This window comes from Brassica oleracea, chromosome C3 (assembly GCF_000695525.1).
Source record: "Brassica oleracea var. oleracea cultivar TO1000 chromosome C3, BOL, whole genome shotgun sequence".
In the NCBI taxonomy this organism is placed as follows: Eukaryota; Viridiplantae; Streptophyta; class Magnoliopsida; order Brassicales; family Brassicaceae; genus Brassica; species Brassica oleracea.
Window position 1 is genome coordinate 24017572 of NC_027750.1, and position 17200 is coordinate 24034771.

Genomic DNA, 17200 nt, shown 5'->3' on the forward strand with positions numbered 1-17200 from the left:
ATATATATATATATATATATATATATATATATATATATATATATATATATTTTAAACATTTTTAATGTGAAAAATATGTTGTTGAATAAGCTTGTGTGCACTCACTAACCTTTTTTTTTTTTTTTTGTAACTTAAGTGCACTCACTAACCTTGTGGAGTAGAAAAGACTCTCCATCAACAACAACGGTGATGTCTCCGGCAACATCAGAGAATATACTGCAGGTTTCACATAATCAAAATCAAACTGTTCGTTGATATGAGCAAAATGAATAGAGTAGAGCTAAAGAGAGACGACAAGACTTGGGATGTAGAGAGGGGACGAACCAGGTGGAGAAGGTGGGAGGAGGAACAGAGGAACGACTGTTACATGAAGTAGAGCTTGTTGAGGAAGAAGATTGAGACAAAGGTCTGTTTGAAATACCAGCCATCTTGAACCACACTGACTTGTTCTCCAGATCGCGTTGAGACTCGTTGCAACCAAAACAATACTGTCTTTGGGGTTTTAGAGACAAGTCTTTATCTCTATGATTTTTGCTTTGTTTGTAGACACAGACTCTGTTGCAATCTTGATAAGTAAAGAAAGTATCAGAGAATAAAGATTCTCGAGTGATGCGAAGGAGAAAGCCTTTATTTAGAAAAAGACATAAAGGGAAATAGTTCTGATCATCTTTGATTTTGAAATGTAAATACTTTCCTTTATGGTCTTTTAATTTAATCGAAATGAAAAAATAAGTAAGCCGGGTCTTTGTAATTTAGAAAGTTTCCGTAATCGGTTCTGACCCAGAAACAAATATATATTGTTACCTAAATTAAGTTTTAACTTTATTTTTTTCCACCAACTGTGCATTGGGTTAACGATTTAGGGGCAAGGAGTTAAATCTATTGTGCCATATTTCAAATTTTTAGAGGGATGATTTACACAATATCATCAGGTAGCAACAGTCGCCTGGTCCCGGCCTGGTCCGAACTCCTTCCTCTCGGTGAAGAAAAAAAATTCTTTATTTTCTTGTCTTTTTACTACCGACCTAAATGGTACTCAGTCTAAAGAAAGAAACCTGCAATGATGCATATTCTATATTGGTATGATTCACATGGTACGTGAGAAAAGCTAAAGAGAGTGCGGCACGGAACTCCATAAAGACTCCATTATTGTTCTGGTCTATCTTGGAGACGTACACATTCCCTTTACTGCGTCTTCTTTTTACTATATTGCACCAAGTTCAAAGTACTAGAGCATGATCAATGGCAGTTCTTAGGATCTAGTTTTTAGTAGAATATAAGAAACTGTTTCTTAACTTTTAACTAAAAAAAATTAAGAACCGTCTCTTATCATGTTTATTAAAGCCACACATGATAAAACATTACCTCCTCAAATTCATTGTTTTAATTTGGTGAAAATTTTGTCCAAAAACACAACCAACTTGTTAAAGCAAAATACTTATTACCTATTTTAGGTTTACAAATTGGAATGAGAATTGAGAAAGCAATTCGTTGTCAGACCAAAACCACCAAAGAAGAGCAAACATATAGCAAAGGACAGAGCGTAAAGAATCTACTTTTGGGACAGACATAAGCTCTCAATCACTTAATGCATGCACTCACTGTGTTTTTTTTTCTGGTACGTTCTTGTTGTAGTTTCCCATGATTTTCATTTTATATGCATGTCCATTAGCCAAAGTTGATTATGCGTAGCTTTCTAAACCACAACTATTTTTTTGGGTATAAAATCTAATACTACTCCATTATACAAGAGAGTGAAGTTACTCATTTATTCAGTTGTCTGCTCATGATTGGTTGGTGGCGCAATCACTATAGCTTCACTGAAATTTTATTAACTTTCATTTTGGGATGCAAATTATTTTCTTTTTTTCCATATTATATGAACGATGTCGATGCGTCTAAAAATCTTGTGCGTTTGATTTAGCACAAAGGATTTTCAGTCACAACATTAGTAAGAACGCCTAAAATATCTACATAACATGTTTGTAGCATCTTCATGCTTGTGTCGTGTGTCGACTACAACCGTGTAAAAAATGAAATTGTCATAATTTCGTCGTTTCCAATAAAGTTCTTGCATACATTAACTGTTGGGGAAGAATAATCAAAATAAATACAAAGTTCAAGAGATTTCAATGTATGATTTTATAATTTTTGTATCTTCATGCCTAACTAAACTATAAAAACAAAATACCATGAATGATAAACCATTATATCCTCGAAACAAATCCATAATTGTTTTGTGGAATTTTGTCCAAAATCACTATCAACTATTGTTGAAACAAAAATGGATTGAGAACAGAGCAAGGAAGTGTTACAAAAAAAAAATAAAGAACTGAGCAAGGAAACTCGTTGTCAGACCAAAACCCACAAATTAAAGAAGAACAAACAAATAGCAAAGGACAAAGTTTAAACGATCTACTTTTGTGAAAAAATATATCAATCACACAATGCATCAATGTGATTTGCTTGGTACGTTCTTGTTGTATGTTTCTTATGCTTTTCATTTATACATTTTCATCAGGCAAAGTTGCTGATGTCTAGCTTTTTCTGTTCTTGTCGGTAACATACTTCATTAAGATGTTAAAGTGTAACATTGAGATGTTAAAGTAATAATACAAAAGAGTATAGTTACTCGTTTATCAAGTGGTCTGGACATGATTAGAGCATCATTAACCTAGAGACCCATTTAGGGTCTCTTAATTTTTTTTAATAGTAATTGTGAGCTAAGAGACTCCGATAAGAGACGACAACATTTATATGTCCAATGCAAGTTTCTTAATTAAGGTTTCTTAAAATTTTTTTAAACATTCTCAACACTTATCTGTCCATAATGATGAAACAAGCAGCTTCAGACCTATTTACTCAAACCTAACAACTTGATTGATACAAACTATAGACTTAGTATCACATCAGGAAAAATGGGTTAACCTGACACCAACATACCGTTCCTGATTAGCCTTAATTTGAGGCTGCAAAGACTTCATAGCCATGCAGATTCGACCTGTAAAGAAACAAACTACAATTTCAACAATAAAACCAACAGCAATTGAATCTTGCCGTTAGTAAAACAAAAGTGAAAAGAACCTGCTTTTTGGTCAGTGGGAAGGTAGCAGCCTTAACAAGAACAGTGAGTAGAACGATAGCGAAACCATCATGTGCTATTTTAAAACAATCAAAAAAGTGATAGGGTGGTTTCTATGTGTTTCGGTCCATCAGCTGTGGCTGCCTCATTCTGTGGATTTATCCTGCATTTTTACAATGTTAACAAAGAGAATTACGCACTAAAATGGTTTAGAATCCTATATATATTATATACCTTAATGCAGCTTGATAGTGCGATAAAGAATCTTGTAGCATATTCGTTGCAGCAAACACTTGAGCTAGCTTGGCATGGAGAGATTCATCAGCCCAGTCTTTTAGATATCGTTCAAGTAGTGATACAGCATCTCCATTCCTCCCTTCCATTAGATGTAGGTCAGCTAGAGCTATGGCTGCTCCAAGGTATACAACGCTTCTTTGGTTTTGCCAAATGCCAAATAAGAATGTACTAAGCCTGAAATGACCTCAACATTTCAAGCTTGTTAAAGATTAATACCACCAAAACAATACAACAATGGAAGTGAATATCAGTTTTTTGTCACTTGTTAACCAGACCTTGATATGAACGAAGATCAGACCTCAAATTCTGGGCAGCCCTGAAGGCAATCGCTGCAGCTTCTGGTCGTTTTGCTAGTCAAAGGAAGTTTTCCTGTAACATAGAATAAGATAGTGGATATACACACACAAAACGTTTTTACAAAATAATTATAAAAAAAATCTTCTTTAAACAAATGTACCTTCACTATGTAGCCGGGTATGTGCCTCTCATCTACCCTGATACTCTGATTGCATAGTGAAACTCATCAGATATCACACAAAGATTTTAGCACACAATTTAAGTTGCAGCAAGCTAACCTTCTCAGCATAAGACAGTGCCGTCCTTCAACCAGGAAGTCGATCTGATCTCCGATTACGACAACACTCGGAGAACGGGAATTGAAGAAACCTAAGGCTATGGACTCGTATCAACGGGAACTGAGACGCATCGCCGGTTGTTTGAAGATGCCGATGAGACTGTGGATTGGAGAGAAAGGAGAGGAGATCGAAGGATTGGCGAGAGAGGAGAGGAGATTGAAGGATAAGCGACGTCTCTTCTGAGACTTGATTAAGAAACGTCTCTTCTGAAAATAGCTAATTTTCTTTTTTTTTTTAATCATAATTACATTAAAAACGCCGCTAAGAGACTGCGTTAAAGATGCTCTTAGGCGCCCAATGAAGTATGTATGTATAAAGCAGACGTGAACTCACGATTAGCTCATATCCAAACTTTTTTTTTTTTGTCAACCTTCTCATATCCGAACAAATATAATATATATCCAGTTTGATAAATAAAAAATATATATATCCAGTGTGTCCTCCTAACACACAAGTTTTGAACGTAACATTCTGGACGTCGGTTTCAACCTTTTACAGAATTACCGACTCTTTTGTGAGTTTAACAAACTTGAGGGCCTTACTTACAATTATCTTAGTCAGAAATTAATTTTTTTTTTGATCAAATTTCAGAAATTAAACATTTTCGTTAAAAACCGTATAAATCTGTGGGATAATTCTTTTTATTTTTATTTTACAACAATCTGTGGGCTAATTCTTAGACTAGTTGATTGAATGATTGATCCCAAAAGTCTCCTAAGCGAGAAGGGATCAAACGCAGTCCAAAGCTTTTCAATCCTTCTTCATCGGCAAGAGTTTCGCTCATGATCCAACATTTTCCAAAGCTCCGATTTTTTACCCTGTGCTGGTGAGTTCTGCGATCTGGGTTCGTCGCAGAATCTATTGATTGTATAGTCTAAATCATGTAGAATGGTGCGAAATTCTGCAACTGGGTTCGCTAATTGTAACTTGATAAGCGATTATGGGTGATAAAGTTTGCTGCTTTGTTGTTCTAGGTTTCTGGATGATGATGATATTCTTTTTTTTAATCTGCAAATTGTTTTAATGGGTTTGTGTTATTTCTATTTGGTTTAAATGATTTCACCCGAAAGGCACATAGGGAACATAATCAATGTACGTTTCTGTCTATGGCAATTGATGAGTTTTAGTTTCTTTTCAGTGAAAATTTGTTCTTGTGATGTGTTGAAACAGGAAGCAGTGACCTCCTCCTCTTGATGCAGTTTTGATTCTTACAAAGCCTCGAGAGTTTATTTGGTCTCCTTTTAGATTTTTGAGCAGCATCAAAAACGATGCATTCAGGCTGCACAAAACTCATGCTACTTCTACTCTTATTCGTCGCTGTGTTCATTGGGAACACTGGCGCAGACCCTCAATGGGAGATCTCACATAAAGTAAGAACTGCTCCTCACGGAGACATGGGACGGAACGTTATTGACGGAAGTGGTGTAGAGAAAACCTTACATGACGTTGGAATGGGTGAGAAGAGAGGCAGTCACAGCAAAGTCTCCGTCTCAACAGTTGCGTTGTTCACTTTGGCGATGGCCGCTGCCACTGGGTTAGGTGCGGTGCCTTTCTTCTTTGTTGAGCTTGATCCTCAATGGGCTGGGATATGCAACGGCATGGCGGCTGGTGTGATGTTGGCCGCTAGCTTTGATCTTGTGAAGGAGGGACAAGAGCACGGTTCTGGTAACTGGGTTGTTACTGGGATTCTAGCCGGTGCTTTGTTCATTTGGCTCTGCAAGCAGGTAAACTTGAAACTGATTCTTAAAGGCTCTCCAACAACATATTGAAAACTTACTTTACCTTTGGCAGTTTCTTGAACAATATGGTGAGGTGAGCATGCTGGATATTAAAGGCGCAGATGCAGCCAAAGTTGTTCTCGTCATAGGCATCATGACACTTCATTCTTTCGGAGAAGGATCAGGGGTTGGTGTGTCCTTTGCTGGCTCAAAAGGTTTTAGTCAAGGGCTTCTGGTGACTTTAGCCATAGCAGTTCATAATATTCCAGAAGGGTTGGCTGTTAGCATGGTGCTTGCTTCAAGAGGTGTCTCTCCACAAAACGCCATGCTCTGGAGTATAATCACATCCTTACCTCAGGTAATAATCCATTGATGTGTCTGTGATCTTGTTTCTTTTTCTGCATAACTGATTACTGATTCTTGTTGATTTGATTCTTTTACCAGCCTATCGTTGCAGTGCCAGCTTTTTTATGTGCTGATGCATTTAGCAAGTTTTTGCCTTTCTGCACTGGGTTTGCTGCTGGGTGTATGATTTGGATGGTTATTGCTGAAGTGCTTCCTGATGCATTCAAGGTGAATTTGCATGTTGTTGATGTTCATTATCTCAGGAAGATGACTTGTCTTAATTTCTCTTCTCCGTAACCACAACAGGAAGCGTCTCCGTCGCAAGTGGCATCTTCAGCCACAATATCAGTAGCATCCATGGAAGCTCTCAGCACTCTTTTCGAAAACTTCACGCATGATTACAAGTAATACAATGGAATACAAGCTTTTTGCGTTTGATGGTGTTCTTAAATTTAACTAAAGATTCATTTTTCTCCAACCTGCAGCTCAGAGGATGCTTCTGGCTTCTTCGTTTCACTTCTCTTTGGTCTAGGCCCATTGCTTGGGGGAGTGTTTCTGGTTGCATCGGCACTCACCTTCCGTCTCCAGCACGCCCTTCTCATGGGAGTAGCCTCAGGAATTGCGTTTGTCCTAGGTCTCTGGCGTCCGCTTCAACTGCTGCTCTCTGCAAAAATGGGATTCATCCCTCTTGTTAGTCTACTCGCTGTTGGTGCCGTGCTGAGCCATTTCATAAGCTCAACCATCCTGAATGTTACTTCTCGGAAGAAGTCTCGAGCTGGTAGTTTAATCACCCCAGTAACAAATTTTCCAACCAGTGCCATAACACTCCAGTCACTATTAGCGTGTGGAGCGGTTGGTTTCCACGCGCTAGCCGAGGGGCTTGCTCTTGGGGTCGCTGCTCCAAGCGCTTACGGTCTCGGCAGACACATGGTGCTCCCTGTTTCCTTACACGGGCTCCCAAGAGGGACAGCGGTTGCAAGCTGCGTGTTCGGAGCTACAGACAGCTGGCACGCAGCTCTTGCGGCTGCAACTTTGGTTGGGTTTGTGGGACCTGTATCAGCCATAGGATCGATACTTGCCGGGATAGATTACAGTGGACTGGACCACGTGATGATGGTGGCGTGCGGCGGATTGCTGCCTAGCTTCTGGCAGGTGATTAAGAGAGCGGTGAGGTTAGAGAGAAGGAAAGGCAGTGTTGGGATGGTGCTGGGAGTTGCGTGTGCTGTTGTGTGTCTGACTTTTACTAGACTGGTCTGTTTGCACACGCCTTACTGCAATTCTGCACCTGAGGCTGTTAGATGATTGAGTTCCTGAAAGTAAAGAGGCTCCTTTTGTGAGCATATGCACTCTCTGATTCTATGTTGTAAGATAGTTACATGTACTTTCATGACCCTTTAACTCGTGTGTCTGTCTATACAAACTTTGTAGGATTTTAGGATATGTTTTGAGTGTGAGATTAAGTAGATAGGGGCTTTGTTTTAGCTCTAATCTACTGGAAAAACAAAAACAAAATCAGAAGGATAACAGCAGATACTTTTGACAATTATTTATAAATACTCGAGAGTGAGTGTTCCTTCTTTCATCATTCGTAATTTAAGACCTTTTACTGAATTTATTTTCTTGGTAATGTTGGATAAATAAAACAACAAACATGGCTATATGCAATGCGGTTCAAATAAAATAGTGTATACAAATTCACTAAACTAGTATATCAATTTACTAAACTACTAGATCGTACTAATTATTTATTATTCATATATTTTTTAGTTCATATTATCCGGTTCAGGTTTTGGTTAATTCGCTTCGACCTATTCCCTCCGTTCATAAAAGATTCTTATTCTAAAGAAAAAATTTGTTTTAAAAAGATACATATTTTATATTTTCAATGTAATTTTTGTCAACTAATAATGAGAAATTGTGAAGTTCAAGAACATTAATTGCATTTTTTAAAATCTTACAGGTTTAAAAATATATGAAATATAAAATTATAAAAAACTATGCATTTATAGCTAAGTTTTACTCCCTCTGTTCCATAATACAAGATGTTTTGGAAAAATTTTGATGTTTCAAAATAAAAGATGTTTTGACACTTTTAAAGTGCTTTAACTTTATTGAAAATTGGTTAACCAATAACATTTTACTACATTATTTATGATTGGTTAACGTATTTTCATTTTATATTATTAATGACATTACCTTCTAAAAAGTAAGTTTCTTAATTTTTGTGCATTCATGCAAAACATCTTATATTATGGAATCCGAAGGAGTAAAATGTTTTATTAAAAAAAATGAAAATTCTAAAACATTGATATTTTAGGAACGGAGGGATATCTTATCGAAATAACCCGAAAAAGTTTCAGGTTCGATATTCAGTTAAGTCGGTTTTCGAAAGTCCTACCTATAAATAATGTAATCCCATTTTGAAAATAATAAAAGCGACTTAGATGTATTGGGCTTTAAGAGTTTTTATTGAACAAACAGCCCAAAGCCCATTAATTGAATCAGTGATCTAAAACTTGGATGATTAATTAGCTGGTGAAGTTTGGATCTTTGATAGAGAGAAGTAGAATCACAAAGGAGAAGAAGAAGAAGAAGATGTCGTTGGTGTGGCTAGAAGCAGCTCTGCCTCTGGGAATCATCGGAGGGATGCTCTGCATCATGGGAAACTCTCAGTACTACATCCACAAAGCTTATCATGGCCGTGTATGATCCTCCCCTCTCCTTTCTTCTTCTCTCTCTTAGGGTTTTCTACGATTTTGATCCCAAATTAGAGCAATTGAATCATCATTTATGTTTTGATTAATTGAATCTTGAAAGTGAAACAGCCGAAGCACATAGGCCACGATGAATGGGATGTCGCTATGGAGAGACGCGACAAGAAAGTCGTCGAGAAAGCTGCAGCTCCTCCCTCATGATCCCTCAGGTCTGTGTTCCTCTTTTCTCTAAGTGGTTATTCGATCCATATTCTCTGTGCACTAGTTTTGTTGTTTCACAAGCTATTACTGTGTCATTGAAAGTTTAAAAATGCGTTAAGAGATTAAAAAGATAAGACTTTGTGGGTATAGCTACTGTATCAGGGACAATCAAATGCGCTACTGTTTAGTTCTTTGTTAGTTTGAAGCTTCATCGTACAGGTTTGGTTGCTATTATTCTATGTGGACAAGTCCTTCTTTCAAGGGATATGAATGATATCATGAGTTTTGTGTAGTCCATAGATTAGCCTCCTGATGAAGCTTGTGGATGTTTTATTTTATTTTTGTTGCTTGAAGGAGTGACTGCGATCCTGTTTATGGTTGGTTAGTTCATCTTTTTGGGAGCTCTTCTTATTTCTTTGTTATGGATAATCTCTTGTGTAGTGATTTTCTCTGCTGCTTTCTGTTTTCTCCTTTTGGTATGCGATGTCCTTCTTGAGTATTATGTTGATGTGGTGTAGGGGCTTAAGGTGAATACTTGTGTTCACACAAATAAAGTGTATTCCAGAAGAAGAAGAAGCTGAAGAGTCTCATACTGTTATTCCCGTTTGATTTCTTTTTCCTGCTTTCAGAATTCAGACCGTAATGGCATTTGGTTATAACATTTCTCTGTTTTTGACAATACATGCTGTTTAAGTTGTATGATACACTGAAACTACACTCTTGCTGTGTGTCTTGAAAAATGGCTCGTCAAAAGCTTTACAGTATCGATAAAGAAAGAGGAATATAACATTCTGTAGGTGTTCGCTTTGTTGCGGGTAGGATCTATTGTGTATTAGATAGGAAAGGGGAGACTTTGAAGATAGTTGAGTCCAGCGAAGCTTGCGATGCTGAATCACATGGTTTTATGGCTGTGCCTGTTAATAAAGGTCAAAGCCTCTGTCTCTGCTTGCAGGTTCACGTGGGGTAGTCCTCTCGCTATGTCCCTTTCAAGTGGGTCTCTTCTGACTTTTTTCTCCAAAATGGTCCATTCTTGATTCTTGTAACGCAGCCCATTTTTTATTACATGGTTCAGAGGAGTTTTTGTTTCATGCCATCAAGTTGCTCTTACCAACCAAAAAAGTCTTGGGTAGATTCACTTTCAGTTTCTCCTTAAAACACCATCCATTATCCTAATAATGAATCTCTTATTCTTTAGTGAAAACGAAGATTGTTTTAATTTTACCGTTGAGACCTCTCAATGTGGATTCCTTCTAGCTTTCTGTTCTATTCAACCAAAGTTACAGACAGAGAACAAAAAGGACGAATATTCTAAAACAATAGTTTTCCTTTTGGGCAATCATTTTGGATGTCCTTAGAACACAATTAATACAATAGACAATTATCTTCATTTCCAGATCCAGTACTAAGATCTGGCAATGATGAGACAAAGAACCTGACATTAAGAATCTTCTGATACATCTACAGATGTCAGAGTAAATTAACATTGTTGACATCAAAATATGCATCATAGCACAAGAAGACACAAAGCCAGGCTATTCCACGTTTGACTCAAAACTTTTTGCCTACTATGTTTCTCAGAGGTAGCTGCTGCATGAGAACCATAACGAGTCTTATGAAGAACAACCAGGCGAGACAATTCTGAATGAAAATATGAATGTTGTAACATAAATTAGCTGCTGTAGTATATATGGGGCCTGCTTGCAAGTCATATTCTCAAGAAAATACTTGAACCTCAAGGACACCACTACTAACTTTTGAAGAATGATAAACTCAAAGTTGAGAATGTGCATCATCTTCTTAAGCTGTCAAAAGATGTTAAACATTATTACAAAAGAGATAACAGCTTTACAGAAAAAGTAGTTAGAAAGCAAACAATGCGAGTGTGTTCCAGAAACAAATCCATATCTTCCATCAAAGTTGTGATTTGAGAGGCCAAACAATAACCACTTATTTTCCTTAAATCACTCGTAGAGAATCAAGATGAATGTACCGTATCAACTTGCTAACCATAACTAAAAAATAATAATAATCAGAAGAAAAAAAAACACTTTACCAGAAGACAAGTAACAGATGGATCAAAGCTGAACTCTAACAATAATGAAGATGTACACAAAACCACAATCAAAAGTTTTCCTCTAAGCTGCGTATTCAGTCTCGAGCATCGGTTGTGTACGAGTAGAAGTAGCTGTCGGTGCTCTCGTCTCTCCGACCTGAGTCATCCTAAGAGCTTCCCCCGTCTCTCCAGCTCTCTCCATCTCCCTAATCTTCTCCTCCTTCTTGTAACTCCGACACCTCATGACAAGACATACCAACAGCCCCAATAGTATCAACCCACCCACCACTGATCCAACAATGATCCAAGTCTTGGCACTATCCTCAGACCTCTTCTCCCTCTTCGGAGACGGAGCAGATGCCACAGACTTAACCACCACAGAGAAATGCCCTTGCTTCACAGTCTCGCACGTGTTCCGAACCGAGTCCTTGAAAGTGGCTTTCCCTCGCGAATCAAAACTAACGCACTTAGCGCCAGAACCTTGCGGGATACGCTCGAGATCGGCGAAACTAATACTAATGGAACCGTTTAACGCCGTTAACTCCAGCTCGGGTAAGTTAACGGCGGAGAGATTCTTAGCGTCGTAAGCGAGGAGGCCCAGCACGGGAGCTACGTAGTCGTAACCGGGAAGAGGATAATAGAACTGAGAGTAGTTAGCTAGGTTCTGATAGACAAGAACGAGCCTTGTCACGTACGGCTTCACGGTGACTCCTGTCGGAATCGAGAACTCTTTGAGGGAATGTACTCCGTACTTTCTGAAGCTTCCGCTTCTGAGTCTCATGGCGGCGAGTTTGATCCCGGTGAAATTGGAAGGAGAGGCGGCGTCGTAGAGAATGCCGGTGCGGGGGTTAACAAAGGCTCTAAAGGAGTAATCTTGAAGAATGGAGTCGAGAGAAGAAGAAGTCACATTGGTCGGAGGAGAGGGAGACTGAGCAGAGAGTTTCTGAAAGAGATGGAGAAAGAGAAGCACTTGGAGAAACCCCATTGTTGGGTTTCTTCTTCTTCTTCTTCTTCGCCTCCTCAGGGCGAGTCAGAGCCGTGAAGACTTCAAGAATGGTAAAGATTGGAACTTTGTGTTGGGTTTCAAGTAAAGATTGGAGCTTTGAGCGAAAAGGGAAGAATTGAATCGAGGAATGAGGGGTTGCAGCGATGGAGGACGGAGTCACGGAGGAGAGAGAGGAGTAATGGTTTGCTGGTGGAGGAGAGAGAGAGAGAGGCAAAAGGACAAAGAGTGTTGTCGTCAGTCACATTTGTTCACAAGAACTGGACAGCCTGTTCATCTTGATTTTTCTCCTTTTTACCATTTAAAATAAATAATTCCCATAAAATATGCCTTCTCACATTCATAACCTTTTTTAATTTTACTTTACTTTTTGCACCAATCATATTGTGTCGCCGTAACAGTTGTCCGTTTTCCGTATTTATAAATTGTAATCTGTATCTGTATACTGTACTTTTTTGTATATACTGTATAAATCTACTTTCATTCTCATGTGGGCACAAACAGAACAATTAAACCATTCGTTGTCTTGGCCCAATCGAGTTGTATATCTTAACGGTGAGAAATAAATTCAGGCTTTTCAAACCATAGATATGGACCCATTGAGGTGAGGCCTTAGCTGTTAGATTCAGCCCATAATAAACATTTACTAGCCCATTACAAGCGTTATGATTTACTAGCCCAATACAAGCCTTATGATCAAGGCATTTTTATCGGAAGAAAGTGATCGTTTTGACGGGGTTTGGTGACAAAAAAAAATCGAGAACTTTCAATATCTGGTTTTGAACCATATACCAGAAAGGAAATTAGTTTGATTAGGTGAACAAAAGCTCTAAAGTATGCATGGATGTACTAACCAAACAACCTTCCCATTTGGATATTTGAGTTCAGTAGCTCTTGCTCCAGCCACTGAACGAACTTTAGAGCTTTTATAGTCCACGTGGAGCCTCCAGGTGCAAAGTCGTGGACTATCAGATCCCTACGGACACTGATAGAAGCCAAATGCTCACCATTGCAATCGTACATCACACTTGATATTGTACTTGTATAGGTATGATGACCCTTCGGATTTTTTTTTTTTTTTTTTTGATTAACCAGGTGTTGACCTTGCGGTCCCCCCACCTAGTCCCGGCGCCAGCCTTTGTCTGTACCTTGTTACGGGCCCTGGACACGCCTCCGCCTCCCCCTCCCCGCGAGTCGAACAGCCGACCTCCCCTCCCCAATAAGGTAGTACCACTGGACTACGAGGTCCTGGGTAACCCTTCAAATTTTTATAACAAAACTTTCTTTGCAGATCCCATATCCGTACCATTCGACCAGTTTGCTCAATAACATATATACCTAGACAAGCTAATGGCTGATAGACATTCCTGAACTTATATTATCACACAAGGGAGTTAGTAAGTGTTATTGGGTTAGATTAAGCTAAGAGTTTTTTTTTCAACATTTTCTGTTATATTATTCAAAAAATACATTTTCTCGTATATAATCAAATTTCGGTTTGGTTTTTACTAGTTGGTATGTGTTTTAAGGTTGGACTAGATGATAATCCGCGCGCATGCGTGAAGTGAGTTTTTATAATAATGTGTTTATTAAATGGTTTTAACATTTTGCAACATTACAATTTTTATCGATTATAAAATGACTAATACAAATGTTGGTCTCTTAAATATATCATCGTTGTTGAAGAGTTAACATATTACATCTCATTTTAATTAATTTTAAGACTTCATATGCACAAAAAGAAATTAAGTTTTGCGGATGACATAAATCACCAAAACCAAATATGCAACATCGAGTATATAATGACGAAAGATGATTAGGTTTTCTGCTCTCGATTTGTTTACTATTGACTCTTCATAAGTGTTTTCATTTTCTACCTCTATAAAATTGTTATTTCGTTCTCGTCTTTGTTCATTGATATGAGTTAAGCTTTTTTTTTTAACTTCTTCTATGAATTCGGTGAATTACATAAGTGTCAATTTAAAAAATGGTCATCTGTAAAAATTAGTTTCACTCCAGATACATATCCAAGAATCAAAATTTTGAAAAAAAATTCCCGGCAAACTATATTAACAGGTTGGTGTTTAAATATAATATATATGAAACTGTTATCGAATATAAGTGCAGACTCGAAATATAAATGTCTGTCTAGTATATATTCACCGACTCAGTCTAAAAATCATCTAGTTGTAGAACAACAAAACAAATTACTTATTTTAGCAGTTCGGGTAATATCTGAATCCAAACGGGTAATATTCGAACCCAAATGGATATCCGAAGATAACCAAACATAAGTATACTTAACCCTATATTTCTAGTTTACTTCTCTCTTTTTATTCAAAATATTTATATTAATGATGCTTATTGCTCAAAATTAGATAATATACATATAATTATGGACAAAATCATTTGCTACTTACTTCAAAAACATATCAAACTCTTGTTTATTGCATTAAAAAAAGCTGCATCAAAAATTTCAAAACAACAACTAAATTTGTGTCTTTCTATTTTCAAAGTTTTATCTCCAAACTTATTAATAGTTTAATCTTTTAAAAATTAGAAAACCAGTTAAGTTAAAATATATTTTAAATACAAAAAAACTTAAACAATGAATAATTTATTTATTTTTCTTCAAAATTTAAATATCCGAACCCGACCCAAAATATCTGAACCCGAACATAAAATATCCGAACTCGACTCAAAATGTAGAAATACCCGAACGGGTTCTATACCGTTATACTGAAATACCCGATACGAATCCGAACGTGTATCCGAACGCCCATCCCTACGATATATGATTATTTGTATCTTGCTTGAACAAAAAAAAAGTTAAGCCACTGATCACAAAATTTTTAATGTGGGACTTTTACTATTTTTAGTAATTTATAGTTGTTTTTAAAAGTTTAAAATAAAACATATAAGAAAAAATCTAATTTTTATTATTATATGCTTAATGTGATTGTTTAATTTCTTTTAATAATATAAAATTAAACAAAAAAGAGAGAGGTTAGAAAAATTGTTATCAAATATATATTATTCGTAATCATTAATTTTCATATATTTGTTAACCATATTAGGTAATTTCGTAGTCTTTATTTAAAGAAAGACAAAATATTTTTTTGTACACTACGAATTAATTTGATAGTTAATTTAATGAAAAACATATTATATGTTTATATGGACCAATTTATTTTTCTAACAATTCTAAGAATCATTCTCGTGATGACACATGTCTACAAAAACATGTTGTAATGCCTCATGATTAATATATAGGGGATTTGACTATTTGAATAAGCGTTCACAGTGGGAAGATTTATTTCTGGTAAAAATGTTAAAATTTTATACCATTTTCAGAATTTTTGACAGAATTTACACAGATACAAGTAGTAGAACAAATAAATTAAGCAACAACAATAAGAGAGAAGAAAAAACAACACCTAAGATCTAAGACCATGATTAACCCGGGTTCTTTGGGTGAAGTTCTTAACTTCGGCTAAAAACCGTTTCTTACCTTTTAACTAAGAAAATGTAAGAACCGTCTCTTAAATAAGAGATATAAGAGTCGGTTATTAGCTGAAAAGTGTAAAAAAAAATAAAAAAATATCAAATCATAAATTAAGAACCCAAATTAAGAGCTCTGGTTAATCATGCTCTAAGAAACAATGAAACAAATTATAATCCGGATACTACAAACAGAACAGAGGCCATAGCTTGACCACAAAAAAGCATTGCCAAATGGTGATGATATTTTTTATGAATCATGAGACCACGCTTTGGTAACATTAGGCTTCACAGTGGGAAGATGAATATGAAGTACAGTTTTCTTCTAAACAACAAAAGAAAAACACCGGATCACTAGATTATTAAAACACAAATAAAAGCATTGATTGGTAACTTAAATAGTAAATGGTAGAATTGCGTTTAAAAACAAGATTTCGTAAGTACTTTGGCGATCAACAAAACTTTCAGAATAGAATAAAAAATATTGTAAAAGTGCAAGTCTATATTTTCACTATCAAAAATATAAAAAATTCATTAACTGGAAAAATGTGTTTTAATAAACTACTAGAGTTTAACCCGTGCCAGGTCCATATATTTTTTTAATTTTATGTATAACTTACTGTTTATATTTTCATTATCAGAATATTAATTTTTATTTCATTTCAACAAACTATACACCTTTTAAAAATTTTAATATATATCATAAGTAGACTACACAGTTCTTTATTTTGCTAAGCATTTTGATTTACATATTAAAATTTATAATTATTTAACAAATTATGTAATTATATATGCCTGACCATGGTTATTGTTCTATTTACAAATGCAACTTTATATTTTGGAAGTTCTAAACTTTACAATTTTGCAAAAAGCATATATAGTATGCTTTACAATTATCAAATATTAGCATCTTAACAAACTTCAGCAAATATAGGATAGTTAAATAAATAAAACAATAATAAATTGTTACAATAAAATTTGTGGATATTTATTTCTAATGAAATGTGAATACGTCCAAAACTTAAATGATAACTTTTTAAGTAGATAAAAAATAAGATTCTAAATTAATAGATTAGATAGATTTATGAAACTAACATTTTTATGTTATTCAATTATATAATAATAATAGTTAAATTTTAAATAATGCTGAAAATAATTAAATGAAAAATAGTTTCTGTAGCAAACATAACTAGATCGTATAAAAGAAAACAACAGATATGGCCATTCATAGTTGGCGATTCCAAATAAATACAAAACAAAACAAAATAAAAAAATAATAAAAATGACTAGGATAGCACTAAAAAAGTTTTTGTCACAAATATAGCCTCTAAAAATAAAAATGACCAAAATAGCAATTAATGTTTTATCAAAAGAGATAAATATACACTTATACCCCAATGGTAAATTAATTTAGATATTAGGGTTTAGAGTTAAGGGGTGGGATTTAGGATTTAGGATTTTTAGGGTTTAGGGTTAAGGGGTGGGGTCTAGGGTTTAGGGTTTAGGGTTTAGAGTTTAGGGGTGGGGTTTAGGGTTTAGGGTTTAGAGTTAAGGGGTGGGGTTTAGGATTTAGGGTTTAGGGTTTAGGATTTAGGGTTTAGGGTTTAGAGTTGGGGAGTGGGGTGTTGGAATAAGATTTCAAATTTTGAAA

At 35.9% G+C, this 17200-nt stretch overlaps 4 protein-coding genes and 1 long non-coding RNA gene across 9 annotated transcripts in view; 2 read left to right on the forward strand and 3 right to left on the reverse strand.

Moving 5' to 3' along the window:
- Positions 1–666, reverse strand: part of LOC106335139 (putative BTB/POZ domain-containing protein At3g08660) — a 3666-nt gene extending 3000 nt beyond the window's left edge. The window contains exons 1-2 of the mRNA XM_013773576.1: positions 325–666; positions 150–216 (exon numbers count right to left, since the gene is read on the reverse strand). Coding sequence (XP_013629030.1) covers positions 150–216; positions 325–428 — 171 coding nt within the window. The 5' untranslated portion in view covers positions 429–666. The remainder of the gene's footprint in view (positions 1–149; positions 217–324) is intronic.
- Positions 667–2771: 2105 nt separating this feature from the next.
- Positions 2772–4246, reverse strand: LOC106331831. Of its 2 annotated transcripts, none has more exons than XR_001267965.1 (6): positions 3955–4246; positions 3837–3881; positions 3678–3748; positions 3317–3553; positions 3085–3245; positions 2772–3001 (listed from the first exon to the last, which is right to left on the reverse strand). It is a non-coding gene; the product is annotated as an uncharacterized LOC106331831 (long non-coding RNA). The 2 variants fall into 2 exon arrangements; XR_001267964.1 differs by having other exon boundaries at positions 3655–3748; positions 3955–4239.
- Positions 4247–4653: 407 nt separating this feature from the next.
- LOC106336405 (putative zinc transporter At3g08650) lies at positions 4654–7515 on the forward strand. Of its 4 annotated transcripts, none has more exons than XM_013775236.1 (6): positions 4654–4840; positions 5214–5738; positions 5806–6090; positions 6177–6305; positions 6384–6481; positions 6563–7515. In XM_013775236.1, the coding sequence occupies exons 2-6, from the start codon at positions 5283–5285 to the stop codon at positions 7377–7379; spliced, it is 1785 nt and encodes a 594-aa protein (XP_013630690.1). In that variant the 5' UTR covers positions 4654–4840; positions 5214–5282; the 3' UTR covers positions 7380–7515. The 4 variants fall into 4 exon arrangements, with proteins under 4 accessions (XP_013630690.1, XP_013630691.1, XP_013630692.1 ...); XM_013775237.1 differs by having other exon boundaries at positions 4660–4840; positions 5185–5738; XM_013775238.1 differs by having other exon boundaries at positions 4660–4840; positions 5260–5738.
- Positions 7516–8624: 1109 nt separating this feature from the next.
- Positions 8625–9722, forward strand: LOC106332522 (NADH dehydrogenase [ubiquinone] 1 alpha subcomplex subunit 1-like). The gene is made up of 3 exons (XM_013770990.1): positions 8625–8780; positions 8903–9000; positions 9511–9722. The coding sequence occupies exons 1-2, from the start codon at positions 8673–8675 to the stop codon at positions 8990–8992; spliced, it is 198 nt and encodes a 65-aa protein (XP_013626444.1). The 5' UTR covers positions 8625–8672; the 3' UTR covers positions 8993–9000; positions 9511–9722.
- A 554-nt stretch (positions 9723–10276) lies between these two features.
- Positions 10277–12350, reverse strand: LOC106329371. The gene is made up of 2 exons (XM_013768013.1): positions 11046–12350; positions 10277–10794 (listed from the first exon to the last, which is right to left on the reverse strand). The coding sequence occupies exon 1, from the start codon at positions 12028–12030 to the stop codon at positions 11128–11130; it is 903 nt and encodes a 300-aa protein (XP_013623467.1). The 5' UTR covers positions 12031–12350; the 3' UTR covers positions 10277–10794; positions 11046–11127.
- Between the last annotated feature and the right edge of the window lie 4850 nt (positions 12351–17200).